The sequence below is a fragment of the Sorex fumeus genome, unplaced genomic scaffold, assembly GCF_029834395.1.
Source record: "Sorex fumeus unplaced genomic scaffold, SorFum_2.1 ptg000058l, whole genome shotgun sequence".
Lineage (NCBI taxonomy): Eukaryota > Metazoa > Chordata > Mammalia > Eulipotyphla > Soricidae > Sorex > Sorex fumeus.
The window spans coordinates 17,581,411-17,600,851 of record NW_026606115.1 but is presented as its reverse complement, the minus strand read 5'-3'; the positions used below and the strand labels follow the sequence as shown (position 1 = coordinate 17,600,851).

At 44.1% G+C, this 19,441-nt stretch overlaps 1 protein-coding gene and 1 pseudogene across 5 annotated transcripts in view; both read left to right on the top strand.

Moving 5' to 3' along the window:
* ATG4A (autophagy related 4A cysteine peptidase) overlaps positions 1 to 19,441 on the top strand; it is a 110,500-nt gene that overhangs the window by 56,095 nt on the left and 34,964 nt on the right. For all 5 annotated transcript variants that reach the window (XM_056125756.1, XM_056125757.1, XM_056125755.1 and 2 more), the window contains one exon: positions 1,722 to 1,867. In XM_056125756.1, coding sequence (XP_055981731.1) covers positions 1,722 to 1,867 — 146 coding nt within the window. The remainder of the gene's footprint in view (positions 1 to 1,721; positions 1,868 to 19,441) is intronic.
* Positions 15,750 to 15,876, top strand: LOC130034314 (uncharacterized; annotated as a pseudogene).

The window sequence follows — 19,441 nt, the reverse complement described above, 5'->3', positions numbered from 1 at the left end:
ATTAGAGCCAGAGGGACAGGGATCCGAGTTATGGAGTCAGAGAGATAGTACAGCAGGTAGGATTCTTGCTTTGTAGGCAGTCCACTTGGGTTCAATCCTGGCACCACATATGGTTGCCTGAGCCCATCTAGGAGTGATTCCAAAGTGAAGATCAGTAGTAAGCTCTGAGCCCTGTGGGGTAAGTCCCCCAATTTTTTTTAAAGTCAGAGTTATTATTTCCAGCATCTTAATTTGAAACACTGGTAGATAGCTCACTTGTAAGGCTACTTTCACTTTTTATCTTGTACAGCTTCATTTTTCCTCTAACATTCTTTGATCGTAAGTAAGCTGCTTCTCTATGCCCTGGCTGTTGCTCTTCATTGTGACTTGAGGCTTTCTTAATGTAACTCCTTGTGAGCTAGTCAGAATATGTGTCTTGAGTTTTATAAAGTAAGTCATATAAGTGCAATGATTTTTATATATGCTGAAACATGCATTTGTAGGGAGATCCTTTTAAAGAGCAAGATGCTTATATGAGCTTTCATATTTGTATGGCATTTGAAGCATTTCACAGCCTTGGGATTTTCTGATCCCAACTCTAATGCCCCTAGTTGAAAAAAAAACAAGAAAATTAAAAGAGTTAAGTGGTTTGTCCCAGATCTGCAATAGAGAAAAGTTAAACCTTTTCGGAGACACATTCTTTGCCAACATATGTGTCTAATATTTCTGTTTTGTTCCCAGGAGGGTCTTTATGGGTATCTCTCCCTACCCTGTTCTTTTGCTACTGGTAGATCTACCTTGGTTTTCTGAATAAGGTTAGAAAACAGAGGTCCAAATGCTCCTCAGACTTGGAAAGTGAAGTTTTAGGTACTTTTACATACCCAGCACATTGGTGGGAAGTAATAGAGTACTCTCATTCTTTTGCGTATCTTGATAAAAATAGATTTTAAAAAAACTAATACAAACTGCTCTGAGGCCATTGCTGAACTAGGATTTTTCCCAATTGTATGAAGGATGTTCTTTATGTTATTTCTAACGCTCTGTCATCTCAAAATGGGCTTTCCTGGCAAGTGTGTCTGTATTGGTGTTCATGTGATCATGGCCTTACTTTCCAGCAAGAATTGCTAACTTGCTAACAGTGATTAACTTGTTGGATAACCAATACAGACAGTTAGCTCCCTGGTATCTCATTTAAATCAGAACTGCATTTCCATTTCTTTTGGAGGTTAAGGCCTTTCTTCTTACCAGTTATCTCCGACCACAGATTCGAAAACTGATGTCTGGAGAAAGATGCTTTTCAATGTTGGAAGAGGCAGGAAGTTCCCTAATAGCACTGAACTCATGGCCTGGTGATTCTATCTTTGCTACTGCTGCTCACAGAGCCTGCCATGTCATCTGTGTTTACTCATTCCTACTCCCCTGCCCCAAACCTGTCACTTTCCATATTTGTACTTGAATTTGAAGAGATGTAAGTGCCCGGGCAAGTCTTCTTACTGAGTGATTGATTGAATTTGGGTGCAGTGGCTTCTTTCAAAAGCATGAGTACCCATCTTTTTTTAAATTTTTTTTTTAATTTTTACTGGTGAAACATCATGATGAGTACCCTTCTTGAGCTTTCTGTCATCTCATTCTCATTGTCACCAAGAGTTATGTTAGGAAAACCAGAAAGTCTCCTCCCAAGGATAGCCATTGGGCCAGAGCCAGTGTTTCTTCGAAAGTTAAGCATGTCTCACCCTAAACAGGTGATGAACTCATTTTCTTGGATCCTCACACAACCCAGACCTTTGTTGACACCGAAGAAAATGGAATGGTTGATGATCAGACTTTCCATTGCCTGCAGTCCCCACAGCGAATGAACATCCTGAATCTGGATCCTTCTGTAGCATTGGTGGGTATCTGAAACTGTAATAAGCCAAGAGATATGACACCATCCTATTACAAATGGGTTCCTGGGATTGGTAGGGTGACAAGAATTTATTCACTCATCTCTGAGAAGTAGTGTAGTGAATATGAATGGAATGAACCCTGAAGCCAGACTGCTCAAGTTGGAATTCAGACCTGCAGCTTACTGTCTGATGAACTTTAGAGGAGTACCTCAATCATTTCAAGACTCAGTTTTCTTATTCCTAAAATAAAACTTTAGAACCTTCTTTGTAGAGTTGTATGAGATATACTGTGTGTGAGGCACTTACACAGTACCCGGAACATTTTAAGCATCTATAAATGATAGTTGTTGTTAGTGTTACTATCATTCACCTTTTTATTCTTTCCCTCTCATTTTTATTTCACAGGTTCAGGGAAGGAGCGGAAATAACTATGATGTTGGGTGTGGTGTTAGGATATTTTATACATGAGACTCTATACTGAATAGTTATCATAGTTACAATAGTTACATAGTTACAATAGTTATTGTAAATCATGGCACCTCAATAAAAATTGTGATAAAAGAGGATACAACTTGGGAGGAAGGGGCAAGAGCCCTGGATGGGGTCAGTGACCACTTATCTGGGCTCTACCTCAGGAAGTATATACTGGACTAATCTTTAAAGAGACATATACCTGCGAATTAGTCAGGACTTCAGGGTTTCTGAAGCCTGTCTATATTATTTATTCCTGGCTACCCCAACTGTCAAAGCATCCATGATCAAGAGCAGACAGTGCTTCTTCTGTTTTGTACCATTTTTTCACTATGATGAAGAAGAGGATTTGCATTCTCTTTATTTTGATAGATAACTTCCTTAATATACAAGCTACTTAGTATAGATTGCCTTTAATTAAAAGTGCTATGTGGGTTTTTTGTTGTTGATATAATTGACTATTTTTCAAAGCACCATAATTTACAAAGTTATTCATAGTTGAGTTTTAGACATACAATATTGCATCACTGATCCCATGACTAGTGTCAACTTCCCTCCAATATTCCCAGGTTCCCTCCTATATCCTCCACCTCCAGTCTGTTCTCTTGACAGGCACACAATTGACTAGTCTTTTTATAGGTGTATATATAAGGGTGTGATTAATGGATTGATAACCTCATGCTTTAGAAATTGATCTTCACCTTTATATTACCTCACATAATGAAGGGAGAGAGTCAGGAAGGAGGAAGGGAGGTCAAGGGAAATGAGAGAGCAAGTAAATGAAGCAGAGAAAGAGTGTGAGAGGGAAAGAGAATGAGAGAAGTAAGTGTAGCGAGAATAATAAGGACATAAAGGAGAGAATGAGTGTAAGCAAGTGTGAAAATGTGAGAAGAAAAGAGCACAAGAGCAAGAGAATGAGTGAACAAATGAGTGAAAGCATTAGTGAGAGTGAGAGAGGGCAACAGAGTGATATATGTGTGTGTGTAGAGAGAGAGAGATCATTAAACAGATCAGAGTGAAGTGAGCCAGATAGAAAATGCAAGATAGTGAGAAAAAAATAGAGACAGAGGAGAGAGAGTGACTAAGAGAGAAGAATGTGAGAAAGTGAATAAGAGTGACAGAGTGAAAGAGCCAGGGAATGAAAGAAAGTGTGGTGGAGAAATCAAGAGAGCAGTCTTATGGGGGAAAGGTGAAAAAAAGAGAGGGGGGAGAGGGAGAGAAAGAGGGAGGGTGGGAGAGTAAGAGAGAGGGAGGGTGGGAGAGAGGGAGAGGGAGGGAGGGAGAGACAAGAGAGTCATACAGGGAAAGCCCAGTGAAAAAGAACAAGTGATAGCAAGAGATTGACCCAAGTGTGAGAGCACAAGTGAGAGTGAGAGAGCCGAGAAGCAGAGAGTTAGAAAGACATAGAGAGAGGAGAATGAGAGAAAGATAGTGCAAGAGATCATAAGAGCTTATTGGAGTGAGAGTGAGAGGCAGGGAAAGAGTGAGAGCTAGAGAGTATTAGGAGGGTGAAAGGAACAGTTGAGAGTGAAAACGAGAAAGCACACACGAGTGAGAGCAAGGGCTAATAAGTGAGAGCATTTGAGAGTGAATGATAGAGCAAGAAAGAGTCAGAGAATAAGAGATCATGAGAAATTTTGTAATGCTTTATCTCACGGTGATTCAGTTAAGAGAGAGAGAGCTTGAGAACAAGAGGGCCAGTGATAGTGCAAGTGTGAGAGAGTGAGAAAGAGTGAGATAGAGAGAAAGAGCCAGAGAGTGAGATGGAGGAAGAGAATAAGCAAGGAGAGTGGAGTGGGAGCAGAGAGAGTGCTAGAGAGCAAGAGAGGGAGAGATCAAGACTTGGAGCAGAGGAGAGTGAGGGATGAGTGAAACATGGGTGAGAATAAGAGTGAGAGAGCAAGAGTACAAGAGTGAAGTGATATGGAGAGCCAGAGAGCATAAGAGAGCAAAAGTGGAAGAGCCAAGTGACGGCGAGAGTGTGTGAGTGTGTACAAGTGTGAATGGTAGAGGGAGATAGAGAGCAAGAGAGTGAGAGGGAGAGAGAGAAAGCCAGAGGTAGATAGTGACACTAAAGAAGGATGTTGAAAAAACTGATATTGAGAAAGTGAACAAGAGTGTAGGTGAATGAGAATGAGTAAGCACAATTGAGAAAGTGAGAGAGAGCAGAGAGCAAGAGAGAGTGAGCAAGCGAGCAAGAGTCAGATCCAGAGAATGAATGCATGAAGAGTGAGTAGAATAAGAGTGAGCAAGAGAGAGTATGATAAAACAGTAGAGCACAGGAAGGTGAGAGACAGCAGAAGAGCAAGAATTGTAGACAAAAGGGCAGGGTAAGTGAATGCAAGTGAGCAAGAGAGTGAAGTGAGAGTGAAAGAAGAAGAGAGTGGAAGCAAGGAAGAGAGTGGAAGAAAGGAACGGAAGCAAGCGTGAGGGGGTCAGTGGGAGATGGGATAGAGAGAGAAGAGTGAGAGAGCAAGGGAATTAAGACTGAGAACAAGATAATGAGGGAGAGCAAGAGTGAAAAGAAGTGTGCCCAGGAGAGAGAATGAGAGATTAAGAATAAAAGACAGTGCAGGGCTGGAGCAATAGCATAGCGGGTAGGGCGTTCGCCTTGCACTCGGCCGACCCGGGTTCGATTCCCAGCATCCCATATGGTCCCCTGAGCACCGCCAGGGGTGATTCCTAAGTGCAGAACCAGGAGTAACCCCTGTGCATCATCAGGTGTGACCCAAAAAGCAAATAAAATAGATAAAAGAATAAAAGACAGTGAGGAAGGGCCAGAGATAGAGTAGTAGGTAGGACACTTGCCTTGCACCGTGTCAACCCTGGTTTGATTCCTTGGCACCCCACCAGGAGTGATCCTGAGAGAGCAAGAATGAGTGTGAGAGTGAGCAAGAGAGCACCAGCAAGAAAAAGAATGACAGTGAGCAAGAGAGTGAGAGAGATGGAGAGAGTGAAAGCATAAGCGCAAGTGTGAAAGGGAACGGAGGAAAGAGCAAGAGAAAGAGAAAGCAAGAGAGCTAGAGAGTGAGATGAAGAGGGCAAGAATTAGCAAGAGAGATAGCAAGTGTAAATGAGATCCGAAGAGATAGGAGAGAGCGAGAGACCAAGAGAGTGAGAGTGTGTGAGAGAAAGCAAGAGTGCATAAAGGAGTGAGAGAGAGGAAGCAAGACTGCCAGAAAAAGTGCAGAGAATGAGAGCCAATGTGAAAGCAAGGGAGAATAAGAGAAGTGGAGCAGAGGAGAGAGAAAGAGTAAAACACAAGCAAGAATGAGACAGAACAGCAAAAGCATGCAAGAATGAGAGTTATATATAGGGTAGGAGAGTCAGAGAGTGGGGGAGATTGAGATGTTGTGAGTGAAAGCATGAGAGCAGGAGCAAATGAAAGCAAGAGAGATCCTGAAATAGTGAGGGAGAAAGCTAGAGAAGGAAAGAGGAAGAGAGCCAAGAGGTACCAAGGGAGATAGGAAGAGAAAGTGAGATAGTGAGTATGAGACCAAGAGCCAGTAAGAGTGATAACCGTTAGCACTGTTAGCACTGATCTCCCGTTGTTCATTGATTTGCTCGAGTGGGCACCAGTGACATCTCCATTGTGAAACTTGTTACTGTTTTTGGCATATCAGATGTGTCATGGGTAGCTTGCCAGGCTTTGCTGTGCGGGCGGGATACTCTCATTAGCTTCCCGGGCTCTCCGAGAGGGGCAGAGAAACCGAACCCGGGTCGGCCAAGTGCAGGGAAAACACCCTACTCGCTATGCTATTGCTCCAGCCCAAGAAGTAGAATGAAAGAGAGCAAGTAAGGGAAGAGAGAGTAAGTGAGAGAACAAAGGATCAGGAGCAAGCTATGGAGAACTAGAGCATGAGAGTGCATGAGCAATGGAGCAGAGGGAGTGGGTGAGAGAGCAAGCGATAGAAAGTGAGAATGAAATGAGTGCAAGAGGGAATGAATGAGTGTGTGCAAGAGTAAGAAATGAATTACAGTGAACAAGAGAGAAGGGAAAGAGAGAGTAGTTGGGAGTGGGCACAAGCCTATGACAGTGAGTAGAGTGCAAGCAGAAGGACCAGAGAATGAAATCAAGATCCAGAGTGCGGGGGCATGAGAGTGAGTAAGAGCAATGAGAGAGCCAGTGAGAGTACAAGAGAGTGAGCAGAAAGAGGGAGAGCCAGTGTGAAGTGGAGAGAGATCAGGAGATGGTGGAAAGGAGAGCAAGAGAGTGAGTGAAGTACCAGTGAGACTTGGGGCAAGAGAGTAAGAGTGTGCTAGACAAGGAATCAGAGCATGAGAGATAGAGACCATAAGAGAGGAAGAGAGTAAGCGAGAACAAGAGATAGATCAAGAGAAAGTCAGAGAGTGAGATGAAAGCAGGAGAGGCAGCAGGAAGGCAAGAGAGAACAAGTGGGAGATAGGGGATGAGAGACCAAGAAAGAGCGAGACTGTGAGAGTGAGTACAAATATGTAAGAGCTGGTGAGAGAATAAGTAAGAGAACAAGGAGGGAAAAAGAGGGAAAGATGAAAAAATGGCCATCGAGAAATCAGCAAGGGGAGATAATAAGCAAACACAAAAAGTAGAGGCAGAGTGAGAATGAGAGTGAGTATGAGAATGTGAGCAAGAGTGAACTAGCACAGGAATGAAAGAATGAGAAAGTGAGAACTAGCGAGAGCACACAAGCAAGAGAGCAATAGTGTGAGGAAGCCAGAGAGTGAGTGAGCAAGTGGTGGATATGCACACAGAGAGGAGAGCAAGTGAGTCAAGAGAGGAAAGTGTGTGTATGAGAGAGAGAAACAGAAGTGCTGAAGAGAGAAAAGAAAGAGAGAATGAGTACCAAAAAGTGGGCAAGAGCAAGAATAAGAGTGAGCAGGGGAAAATGAGAGTGAGAATAACATTGTGAAAGAGTGAGAATGAGAGAACAAGAGATCTAGAGCGTGAGGACATGATAGTGAGGGACATTGTGCAAAAACAAGAACAAGATAATGAACTAGAACCAGGGCATGAGTGTGAGGAGCAGACTGGAGAGATAAAGCGAGATAGCAACAGAGTGAGAGACCAAGAGTGAGAGTGTTAAGAAAGTAAGCAAGAGTACATGAGGTACAAGAGAGAGCAAGTGAGAGTGCAGGAAAGCAGAGGAAGCACTGGTGTGAGAGCAAAAAAGAACAAGATGGAACAGAGGAGAGTGAGTGAAGCATAAGCAAGAATGAGAGAGTAAGACAGCGAGAATTCATGAAAATGAGAGACGGAAAGCATTAGAGAAATAAAAATGGAAATATTGAGAAAGAGAAGAGAGCAAAAGAGTGTGAGAGACTGAGGGAGAGTGAGAGCTCAAGAGTATGCATGAATGTGAGAGCACGAGAGAATTACAGCAAGAACACAGGAGAGAGTAAGAACAAGCAAATGTGAGAATTACATCAAAAGAGTGAGAGCAAAGGAAAGAGAGTAAGAGAGCAGGAGTGAACAAGAGAATAAGAGATGAGAGAGGAAGGAGAGTGAGTGAAAAAAGCAAGGAAAGCAAGCGTGGAGAAAACATGAGCAAGAGGTGAGAGAGTTCAAGAAAGCTAGAGGAAGAGAGCAAGAATGAGTGCAGATGAGAGCAACCATGATTATAGGTGAGAGTGAGAGCTGCGAGAGAGGGAGAGAGAAGTGAAAATGGAAAAAGAAAAGAGAGCAGGTGAGACAAGGGCAAGGAGGATTATTTCTCAGTTGGAAGTATGCTTCAAGTGCTGGGGGAGAAGGTAATTGGATAGAGAAAGGACCATAATGAAGAGATAGTTGGAAACAATCATTCTGGATAGGAACTGTGTGCTGAAAGTAGGCAAAGGAACATGATATCCTCTCAGTATCTGTGTTGCAGAACATAGTGCCCAGAAGGAAAGAGAGAGTGAGGGATAGAGGGGGAGAGGGAGGGAGGGAGAGGGGAGGACGGGAGGGAGAAAGGGAGGGAGGGAGGGAGGGAAATTACCATAGAGCCTGCCGTAGAACCATAGAGGTAGGCTGGGAGAGCAAGAGTGGCAGGAGGAAAAGTGGAGTCATTGGTGATGGGAAATGGACACTGGTGGAGGTATGGGTATTGGATCATTGTATGACTGAAACCAGATCGTGAACAGCTTTGTAACTGTGTATCTCACAGTGACTCAATTTAAAAATAAAGAAATAAACAAAAAGAAAAGAAAGGTGACAAAAAGCGGGGGGTGGAAGAAAGAGAAAGGGAGGGAAGGAGAGAGAGAACAGGTGAGAAAATAAAAGAACATGTGAAAGTGAGGGAGTGAGAGTCAGAGACCACAGAAGATCAAGAATACCTCCCCCCACCCACCCACACAACTCAGTAGCAGTCAGAGAGATAGTACAGCATATGAGGCACTTACCTTGCACGTGGTTGGCTGTGGTTCAATCCCTGTCCTTGTATATGGTCCCCAAGCACTGCCAGGGGAGGTCTGTGAACACAGAGCTAGAAGTATGCCCTGAACACAGGTGTTGTCCCAAATTCTACCCCACCAACAAAACCCCCAACAGAAACAAAAGACAGTGAAAACACAAGAGAATGAGATAATAACAGTAAGTTAGAGAAATCTAGTTACAGCAAGTGAGCCATATATCCAGAGAGTGAGCTAGAAGGTGAGAAAGAGCACAAGAAGTATAGCGAGAAGAATCTAAGGAGTGAGAGATATAAGATTGAGAGACTAAGCAGGTGAGAGCTCAAGTGAGAGAGAAGGAGAGGGCAAGAGAACCAGAGAATAAGGAAGAGAGAGCAAGAGTGCAGGAGTACGAGTGGAGGAATAAGAGTGAGAGCAAGAGAAAGTGAGTGAGGAAGAGAGTGGAAGAGCAAGTGAGAGCAAGAGAGCAAGAGCAGGAGTGTGCAAAAGAGTGCAAGCAAGAGAGCAAGCAACAGACATGAGCAGGAGATAGTGAGATCATATAAGAGAAAAGAGAGCGAGTGAGCAAGAGAGTGAAGAGAATTAGAAAAAGAGCAAGTGGTGAGGAAAAATGCAAGAGAAAGAATGAGATTGAGGGCAAGAGAGGGTAAGCAAAAGAGAGAGAGAGCGATGTGAGATAGGGCAGGAGAGGGAGAGAATGAGATTGTGAGTGAGGAAGGAAGAGTATTAGAAAGTGAGGATGAGTGGGTTCTAGAGAGTTCCAGAGAATTGGATGAAGATAGAGAGCAAGAATAAGAGAATAAGTGAGTGAGCAACTGAGGAATCTGGTATAAGAACAAGTGAGAAAGAGGAAAGGGAGAGCGAGCAAGCCAGCCAGAGAGATGGAGAGTAAGGTAGAATGAGTGAGAAAGCAAGAGCACTGGTGTGTGGCACCTAAAGAGGAGGAGTACAAGAGAGTGAAGACAAGAGTCAATGAGAGCAAGAATGAGAGTGAAAGACAGTGAGGGCAAGGGCAAGAGTGAGTGAAAATATGAGAGAAGACGGAGTGAAGGAAGACTGAGAGCAAGAGGGCAGAGGCGAACAAGAGACTGAGAGCACAGGAGACTGAGAGTATGTATATGATAGAGCAGAGGGAGGGGACTGAATGAGAACAAGGAGAGTGAGAGTGAACAAAACCGGGAGCATGAGTTAGAGAAAGCAAAAATGAGAGACAGTGAGAGTGAGTATAAATGCATAGTAGCAAGAAAGCATGGATGAGTGCGACAGAGAGAGAGGGAGAGAGAGAGAGGGAGAGAGTAGGGAGAGCATGTGAGAGTGAGCAAGTGAGAGTGTGCTACAATGAGAGAGTTCCAGAATGAGAGGGCCAGGAAATGAGACAAGAGGGAACAGTAGAACAATGAAAAGGAAGCGGGAAAGAGGGAGCGCTTGAGGGAAATAGAAAGAGGTGAGAGAAAGAATGAGTCAGAGTACAAGTAAGATAATAGCAAGAGCTAGACAGTCCAGAAAGAGGGAGAGAGAGCCAGAGAGATAGAGTGAGCAAGTAAGAACAAGAGAACAGAGCGAGAGAGCAGGTGCAGGAGAGGTAATTTGAGTAAGAGTAATAGAGCAAGACATAAGCAAAAAGTAGAACCAGATAGACCAAGAGAAAGTGCAAGAGAGTGAGAGCCAGTGAGAGTGCAAATGAGAGCAGAGAGAGTGTAACAGCAGAAGAGCTGGAGAGAGATGGAGCAGAGGAGAGTAAGAGAGCAGGTGGGCCATAGTTGAGAGAGTACAGGAGTGACATGGAGTAAGAGAGAACTAGACAGCACAGGGAAGTGAGATCATGAGAGAGAGCAGAAGGTGAGGGCAGGATAGAGACAGAGCCAGAAAGAAAGATAGAGGGAAAAATTATGAGCAGAAGGTAGAACCAGAGGGAGAGTGGATATGAGAGACAGAGTGAACAAGAGTGAGCAAGGGAGTATGAAAGAGTGAAAACAAGAGTAAGAACAGAGAATGATGGGGTCAGCATGATAGTACAGCAGGTAGGGCATTTGTCTCGCATGTGGCCAACCTGGGTTCAATCCCTGAGCACCAGCAAGAGTGATCAATGAGCGCAGAGTAAAGTGTTATCTCTGAGCACCATGGGGTATGGCCGCAAAACAAAGAACAAAGAAATCAAAGAATGAGCAAGAGAGAGAGAAAGAGAGAGAGCAAGAGAACTAGAGATTGAGAGCATGGGAGTGTGAAAGTGAGAAAGCAAGAGAATGGTAGTGAGTATGAAAGGAAGAGTGAGTGATTGCAAGAATAACGGAAAGAGTGATAGTGAGACCAGGATAGTGGGAACCAAGCAAGAGAGCTCTGAAAGCATGAAAAAGAGATCGGAGAGGGAGGAGATTGAATGGGTGAGGAAATAAGTGAAAGTGAAAGTGAGCAAGAGAGTGAAAGAGCATGAGAGCAAGAGTGAGAGATTAAGAGCAAAAATTGATGCACGAAAGTAAATAAGAGAACATAGATCAAGAATGCGAGAATGAGATCAAGAAAAGTATGAGAGTATGAGCTAGAGTGAGTAAGAATGAGAGACGGAGAAAGCCAGAACAAGAGAGAGAGACATAGAAATAGCTCTCAAGGGATACAAAAAGTAAGGCTAAGACAGACGCCACAGAGCAAGAGAGTAAGATGGAAAGAATAAGAGAGTGAGCAAGAGAAAGGGCCAAAGGGAAAATGGAGTGAGTGAGTGAGTGAGTGAGTGAGTGAGAGAATGAGAAAGAGGGAGAATGAGCGAGCAAGCATGAGCACACCTGAGAGAGATAGAGTGAGAGCTCAAGATAAGAAAGCAAAGATTGCCAGAGGAACTGCACAGTTAAGAGAGAGTCAGAAAGATGGAAGAGAAGTGTGGAAGTTATTGAAGCTCTAGCAAGAATGAGAGACATTGAAAGTGATGAGCAAGTGAGGGAATTTGGGAGAGAGATAATGAGAGCCAGAGAGTGACAGACTTTGAGATGGAGAGATTGAGAGCTTGAGGAAGTGAGAGGGGGCAAACAAAAGTGGGAGTTCAAGAGAGCAAGTGAGAGTAAGAGCGGGTAAAGACATGAGAGAGTGAGTGAGAAATGGTGTAGCGAAGGAGATCTATGAGAGAACAAGGAAAGCCAGAGAGAAAATGAGGGAGTGGAAGAGTGAGCAAAAGAGAGAACAAGTGTGCACGATGGACTGTAGGAGATCAAGGATGAGAAAGTGAGAGTGGAAATAAGTGTAAGAGGAATTAACACAGTAAGAGAGTGTGAGAGATTGAGAACACATGAGAATGAGGAAAAGAGGGAGGGAATTTGAGATTGTGTGAGAGTGAGCAAGTAAGAGAAGAGTGAGAGACTAAAAAAGCAAGAGTGTAGTGGAGTGAGTGTGAGAGAGAGGGAGGGAAGCACAGAAGCATAGGAATGATGCTTCTCACTAGAGTAAGAGAATTTCAGAGAATGAGAGGGAGAGACCAAGAGAACAAGTGAGAGCTAGGAGGAAATGGGAGAGAGTAAGAAAAAGAGTAAGAATATGAGAGACTGAGCAAAAATGCTCACGAAGGAGGGTTAGGAAGCAAGTAGGAGAGCACATAGAGAGCCAGTGTAAGAGCAGGTGAAAACAAGAGAGATGGAACAGAAGGGAGTGAGAGCTAGGAAAGCATGAGAAAGAATGCAAGACAGCAAGTGAGTTTTTTTTTTAATTTTATTGAATCACCGTGAGAAAGTTACAAGCTTTCATGTTTGAGTTACAATCACACAATGATCAAACACCCATCCCTCCACCAGTGCACATACCCCACCACCAATCTCCCCATTATACCCCTTGTCCCCACCCTCCCTCTGCCTCCATGGCAGACAGTATTCCCCATTCTCTCTCTCTCTCTCTCTCTCTCTCTCTCTCTCTCTCTCTCTCTCTCTCTCTCTCTCTCTCCCCCTCTCTCCCTCCTTTTGGACATTATGGTTTGCAATACAGACACTGAGAGGTCTGTATTTTTGGTCCATTATCTACTTTCTGTACTACTGTATGTTTGGTCCATTATCTATTTTCGGCACACATCTCCCATCCTGACTGATTCCTCCAGCCATTATTTTCTTAGTGATCCCTTCTCTATTCCATCTGTCTTCTACCCTATGCTCCTGAGGCAGGCTTCCAGCTTTGGGGCAATCCTCCTGGCCCTTGTATCTACTGTCCTTGGGCAAGTGAGTTTCGATTGAGAGAGAGATACTGGGAGAAATAAGGTGAGATGTGTGAGAAACATAGTAAGCATGAGTGAGTAAGAGAGGGACTGTGAAAGCAGAGAGTTAATTGGACAGAGTAAGAAGGCTAGTGAGAAGGAGAAAGTCAGGAATATCCAGAAGGAGACAGGGTGAGTATGAGACTTAGAGAAAGAATGAGAATTATAGGGACGGGGCAGTAGTATAGTGGGTAGGGCATTTTCCTTGCAAGAGACCTATCTAAGTTCCCCATATGTTCCCCTGAGTACCACCAGGGGTGATCCCTGAGTAAGCCCTGAGTACTGCCGGGTGAGACCCAAAAACAAAAAGAAGGAGAGTGACCAAGCAAGGTCATATGAAAGAGGACAAGAATGAGAGGGAGAATGAGTAGAAAGGGAGAGAGCTAGAAAGAGATTGAGAAGGTGAAGAGTGAGCAGGAGCATGAAATAAAACAAAAGTGAGAGAGACAGATAGCAAAATAGTGAGATTGAGAGAATTGTAGTGAGAGCAAGTGCAAGTCTAAGCCAGACTGTGAGAGCAAGAGGAATTAGTAGCACAAGAGAGTAAGTGAGACATGGAGCAGAGGGGTAAGAGAGCCAATGAATGAGGTAAAAAGTAAGATAGCGAGAATGAGTGAAATAGATCAATAGTATATGAGAGAACAAGAGCCAGAGAAAACAGAAGAGCGAGGATGCTTGTAGGAGTGACTGAGCAGTCGTGTAGGTGAGAGCCAGAGAGTGAGAGGTGTGTAGAAAGCACAGGAAAATGAGAGAGATCTAGACACATGGAGCAGAGAGAGAATGAGAGCCAGAGATCATAGGAGAGTGAAAGAGAGTGACAGAGCCAGAGCTGTGAACAGAGCAAGATGGAGAGAGCAAGAGATGCTTAAGGAGGAGTGAGCAAGAGGTGGAGAGCCAGGGGAACATAGGGAGAGAGTGAGAAACCCTGAGAGTGATAAGGGGGAGCATATGAGAGCAAGTGGGTGTACTAGTATGGAGTGAGACAACAAGACATCCACAGAGAGATCAAGAGAGTGAGGAAGGTTCGGTAAGAGGGTATCAATAGAGAATCAGAGAGAGCAAGAGATAAATGTCTAATGTGAGAGTAGGAGTGAGAATGAGGTAAAGTAGGAGAGAATGCAAGAGTGTGAGAGTTCTTACCAACGAGATAGCAAGAGAGTGAGAGTAGAGCAAGGGCGAATGTGAGGGAGAGGGAAGTGTGAGAGTAAGCCAGAGAACAAGACAGCGGGGAGCAAGCAAGAGAGCAAAAGTCTGAGAGGTGGAAAAGAAAGGAAGGAGAGAGAGAGCAAGTGAGAAAGTAAAGCAAGAGAGAGCAAGAATGAGTGACAGGGAAAGAGACATGCGTGACAACACCAGAGGGATGTAGTGAGAGATCAAAAGAGTGAGAAAGAGGGAACAAGCAAGAGACTGGGAGTTAGATTTTGAGTGTGAGAGAGTCAATGTAAGATTGAGAGAGATGAAGCAGAGAAGAGCAAGAGGGCTAGTTGAAGCATGAGTGAGACTGGGAGAGCAAGAGATGAGTGTGAAAGAGTGAGAGGTTGAGAGAGCCAAAGAACAAAAGCACAAGAGAGTGAGTGAGAACAAGACACCAAGAAAGTGCAAGAGTGACCAAGAAAAAGTGAGAAGGAGGAAGTGGAGAAAGAAAAAGAGGAGGGAGAATATGAGGAGGCAGGAGAAACTGAGAGTAAGAGTACACCAGAGAGCAAGAGAGAGTAGCAAGAGCACATGAAGAAAGTAAGAGAGAGATAAGACAACAGGAGGGCGAGAATCAGAGAGTGTGATAAGAGAGCAAGAGTGCATGTATGGGTGTGAGTAAAAGTGTAAGGGAGAAAGAGTGAGACCATGGGATCACAAGAGTGGGGGCAGTAGCAAGAGTGTGCAAGTGAGAGGGGGAGAAGAAAGGAGGGAGGCAAGTACAGCCAAGAGAGAAGCAAGAGAAAAAGAACACGAGAGGACAAGCCATAGATCGAACAGAGACGAGGTATGTGAATGAGCTGGAGAGCAAGAAAAATTAGACAGAGGAAGAGCACAAGAATAAGTATGAGGGAGATGAGAGAGCAAGAGTAAGAGAAAGTAAAAAAAAGAGTAAGAGAAAGTGAGAGGGCCAGAATGAATCCATGAGAGTAAGGAAAAGAGCGGGTGTAAGAGTGAGAATGAGTGAGAGAGCAAGTGAATAAAAGAGCAAGGGAAAGTGTGTAGTGAGAGTGGAAGTTTAAGGGTCAGCCACAGAACAAGAATGACTGAGAGAACAAGAGTGTGTGTGAGAGAGAGTAAGGAGTGTATAAGTGAGGAAGAGTTGAGAGAACGAGACAACTAGGAATTGAGATGTAGAGAGCAAAGAGTAAGAGAAGGGAAAGACAGAATGAGAGGGAGAGTCAGAGGGAAATAGGGGGAGTGAAAGAGAGAGGGAGCAAGAACACACAAGTGAGCCAGAGAGTGAGAGAATGAGAATGAGAGAGCTATTGTGAGAGCAAGAGAGATCGAAAGAGATGGAGTAGAGGAGGGGAACAAGAGAGCAGTGAAGCCCGAGCAGAGAACAAAAGCTTGTGAGAGTGAGAGAATAGAACAGAGCTAAAGTATGAGAATACAAGAGTAGGCGTAAGAGTAAGCAAGAGCGCAAGAGAGAGCAAGTGAAAGCACAAATGAGAGTGAGAACACATATCAAAAGAGAGGGGGAAGACAGTAAGAGTGAGCGAAGAGATCAGAGAGTAAGGATGAGAGCAAGTGGGAAATAGCAGGAGTGAGAATATGAGTGATAGAGCAAGAAAAGACACAAGTAAGCAATATAGTAAGAGCCAGAGAGCAGAAGGATGTGAGCATGAGACTTTTCCTGGCCTGTGCTTTTCTTACTCCCTGTGCTTAGTTCTAAAAGCAGAGTCTGCCAGGACACACAGGAATCTCCTTCTCATTTTAGAGGGACCTTCTCTTTTTTTTCAAATAATGAAAAAAATTCCAGAATCCTTTATATTTTTGTGCATGCAGGGCTGGAGCGATAGCACAGCGGTAGGGCATTCGCCTTACAAGCGGCCAACATGGCCGATCCGAGTTCGATTCCTCCGCCCCTCTCGGAGAGCCCGGCAAGCTACCGAGAGTATTCGATATGCCAAACACAGTAACAACAAAGTCTCCAATGGAGACGTTACTGGGCCCGCTCGAGCAAATCGACGATCAACAGGAGGGCAGTAATGAAAACACATGGCAATTATAGCACAGCGGCAAGTCTGGCTAGTCGTCCTCACGTTCATCAGAGCTTTCTTCACTTGGATCCTTGCTGCTTTCTCCTTCACTCTCACAGCTGCTGTAACTCTTCACTCTTTTCATCACCTTCCTCAGGACTCTGAGTTTTCTCCTTCTGCAACATTTCTTCAATAACTGAGAAAAACTCCTTGGCTTCAGGATTTTCTGGTTCATAGATCAGGATCATTTGACATATATTTTTTTTTTTTGCCAGATGGTAGTCATGACCCATCTGTTAAAGACGTAAGCACTGTAATGCACTGTAGCACTGTCCTCCCGTTGTTCATCAATTTGCTCCAGCAGGCATCAGTAACGTCTCCATTGTGAGACTTGTTACTATTTTTGGCATACAAATACACCACAGGGAGCTTACTAGACTCTGCCTTGCAGGCAGGATACTCTCAGTAGTTTGTTGGGCTCTCCGAGAGGGACAGAGGAATGAGTGTGGGAACAAATGAGAGAGCATGAGAGAGAGAAGGAGGGAGAGAGAGAGCCAAAGTGATGGAGAGATTAAGGGAAATTGAGAGAAAGAGATCGTGATAGAGTGCAAGAGTGTGTGAGAGACCAAGAGAGAAAATGAGAAATGAGAGCGAGACAAGAGAAGATGCAAACAAAAGCCAGAATGAACAAGAGTATGCAAGAGAGGAAAAGATGAAGTGTGAGAGAGTGCAAAAGAACCTAAGTGAACAAGAGTGTGAAAGCATGAGAGCAAGAGAGATGTAAGAAAGTGATTGAGAGTGAGGGCAAGAGAGTCATAGAAAAAAAGAGATGGAAAAGGTGAAAGCATGGGAGAAAGGTGCAGAGCAAAAGAGAGGGCGGGGTGTGAGTGAGGAAAGCAAGTGGGAGCGAGGAAGAGCAAGTGTGAGAAATAATGAGTGTGAGAATAAGAGAATTGGAGACTGAGAGCAAGGGAAAGAGCAAGGAGTTAGGTGGGATTGGGGTAAAAGTTAGTAAGAATGAGAGATCGAGAGATCGAGTGAGCTAGAAAGGGAAAGAGGTGGAGAGAGTGCATTAGAGGAAGAGAGACAGCAAGTGAGTGTGTGAGAGTGAACCAAAGAAGGATGTAGAGAGCAAGAGAGTAAGAGTGAGAAACAAAGGAGGATAGGGATAGAGTGAGAGACCAAGAAAATGTTATAGTGAGACAGAAAGCTAGAGTTCACAAGGGCCTAAGAGAGAGTGAGAACAGAGAGCCAGTGTGAGAGCAATATAGATATGGAGGAGAGCAAGACCAAGTGAGAGGGAATGAATAGGAGTGAGAGTAAGGAAGAGCCAGAGAACTTTGATCCTCTTGTGCAGAATCAGATCAGTTACAAATAATGAAACCCAGTGGCTTTTTCAGGTAGCAAACTGTCTTGGACATCAGGGAGTAATGGGACAGTGTGGCAATCTATTTGATGTAGTATTGACTCCCCCCCCCCCCCCCACAAACATGAGCAATTTTGTTCATCACCAGGTGCATTTATAGCAGATACAAGGTACATCAATAATTAATAGGTACATTAGAGCAAAGGCTGGAATATTTACATAGCTGTGGCTATAAGGTGATAAATAGCAGGTGACTTTAATATGAAGTCATGGCAATATATTATGCCCTAGCAGGATATTCCCTAATTGGGCCTATATTTGCAAGCCCTCGTTGTATAAACTAAGCTAAACTTGTTATTACCCAGGGGGTTGTTCTGCCATGGAGCTTGATTTCTCACAAAAAAAGCTTGAAAGTGTGTGTGTGGGGGGGGGGGTGAGAGAGAGAGAGAGAGTGCAAGAGGGATAAATTGAGAGGGGAAAAAGGGAGAGGGAGAGAGCCCTAAAAGAACCCAGGGGATACAGAGAGTAAGATACCTAGGAAGTGAGAAAGTGAGAGCAATGAATCTAGGAAGAATCTACAAGAGAACAGGAGACCTAGAGAGAGCCAGTGTGAGACCAAGAGAGATCAAGAGAGATGGATCAAGAGAGTGAAATGGCAGGAGAATAACAGTTTGTGAGTAATATTGAGAGATTGAGTAAGAGCCAGAGAACATGAGAGTGAGAGAGGTGGAACAAAATCCAGAGGACAGGAAAGAAAAGGGAGAAATCAGACAAGAGGAAAAATTCCAGCAAGAAAGATAGAGCCAGCTTGAGATAGGGAGTGAAAGAGCATGAGAGTGAGATTTGAAAAAGTGTAAGAGAGTATGAGTGAAAGTACAGAGAGCAAGAGAAGCAGGGAACTAGAGAGCCAGAAAGATTGAGAGAGGTCTGAGGAGACTGAGACAGAGGCAGCAATGTGAGAGAACAAAGGGGAGTGAAAGAGAGAAAGAAAGAGTAAGAAACAGTGAAAGCTAGAATGAGAAAGTGAAGATGAGAGCAAAAGTGAGTCCCAGATAGTGAGGGAACATAAACTGAAGAGCACGAGCATGGGAGAGTGTGTGTGCAAGGAAAATGTAAGAGATACTAAGAGAGTTTAAAAAGTGCAAGCCTGAGAGTGAGAGAAAGAGAGAGAAAGCTCAGGGGAGTGAAATGGAGAGAAAATGAGCAAGAGGGCAGGGAGAGAGGGAAAGCCACAGGGAGTTAGGGAGAAAGTGAGAAACTGAATTATTGATTTAAAAAGTCAGAGTGAGCAGAAGTGAGAGAGTGAGGTCAGAGAGAGTGAGAGCGAGCGAGCGAGAGAGAGAGAGAGAGAAAGAGTACCAGAGAAATAGGGAGACTCGTGGAGGGTGAGAACAAGAGATACTGCAACAGTGAGAGTGAGAGATTAGGAACCTGAGGTGACAGTGGGAGAGTGAGAACAAGAGGGAACAAGAGGAAGTGAGGGTAAGAATAAGAGTGAGTGAGTGAGAATGTGAGAGAGTGAAGAAGATGGAAAGAGCAAGTGAGAGGGCAAGTAAGACATGTGAGAGAAGGCGTGGGAAAGTGGGATAGCAAGAGTGAGTCCAAGAGAATTTGTGAGAGAGCAAGTGAGTCAGAATGAGAGCAAGCATGAGAAAAAGAACATAAGTGAGAGTTAGACTGAGGAGACTGAGTCAGAGTGAGCAAAAGAAAGAGCAAGAGATTGAGCCTGAGTGAGAGTGTAAGAAAGTGAGTGAGAATAAGTTAGAGCAAGAGAGAGTCATAGAACAAAAGAGATGAAGAAGGTTTAAGCATGGGAGAGGGGGGCAGAGCAAAAAAGAGAGAGGAAGAATGAGACTAAGAGAATGCCTGAGAGCAAGATGGAGGGAACAAGAGGGAGAACAACCTGAGAGGAAAAACCAGAGGGAGTTAGGGTTGAGAGAAAATGAGACTTAATGAGAATGAGAGAGTAGGGAGC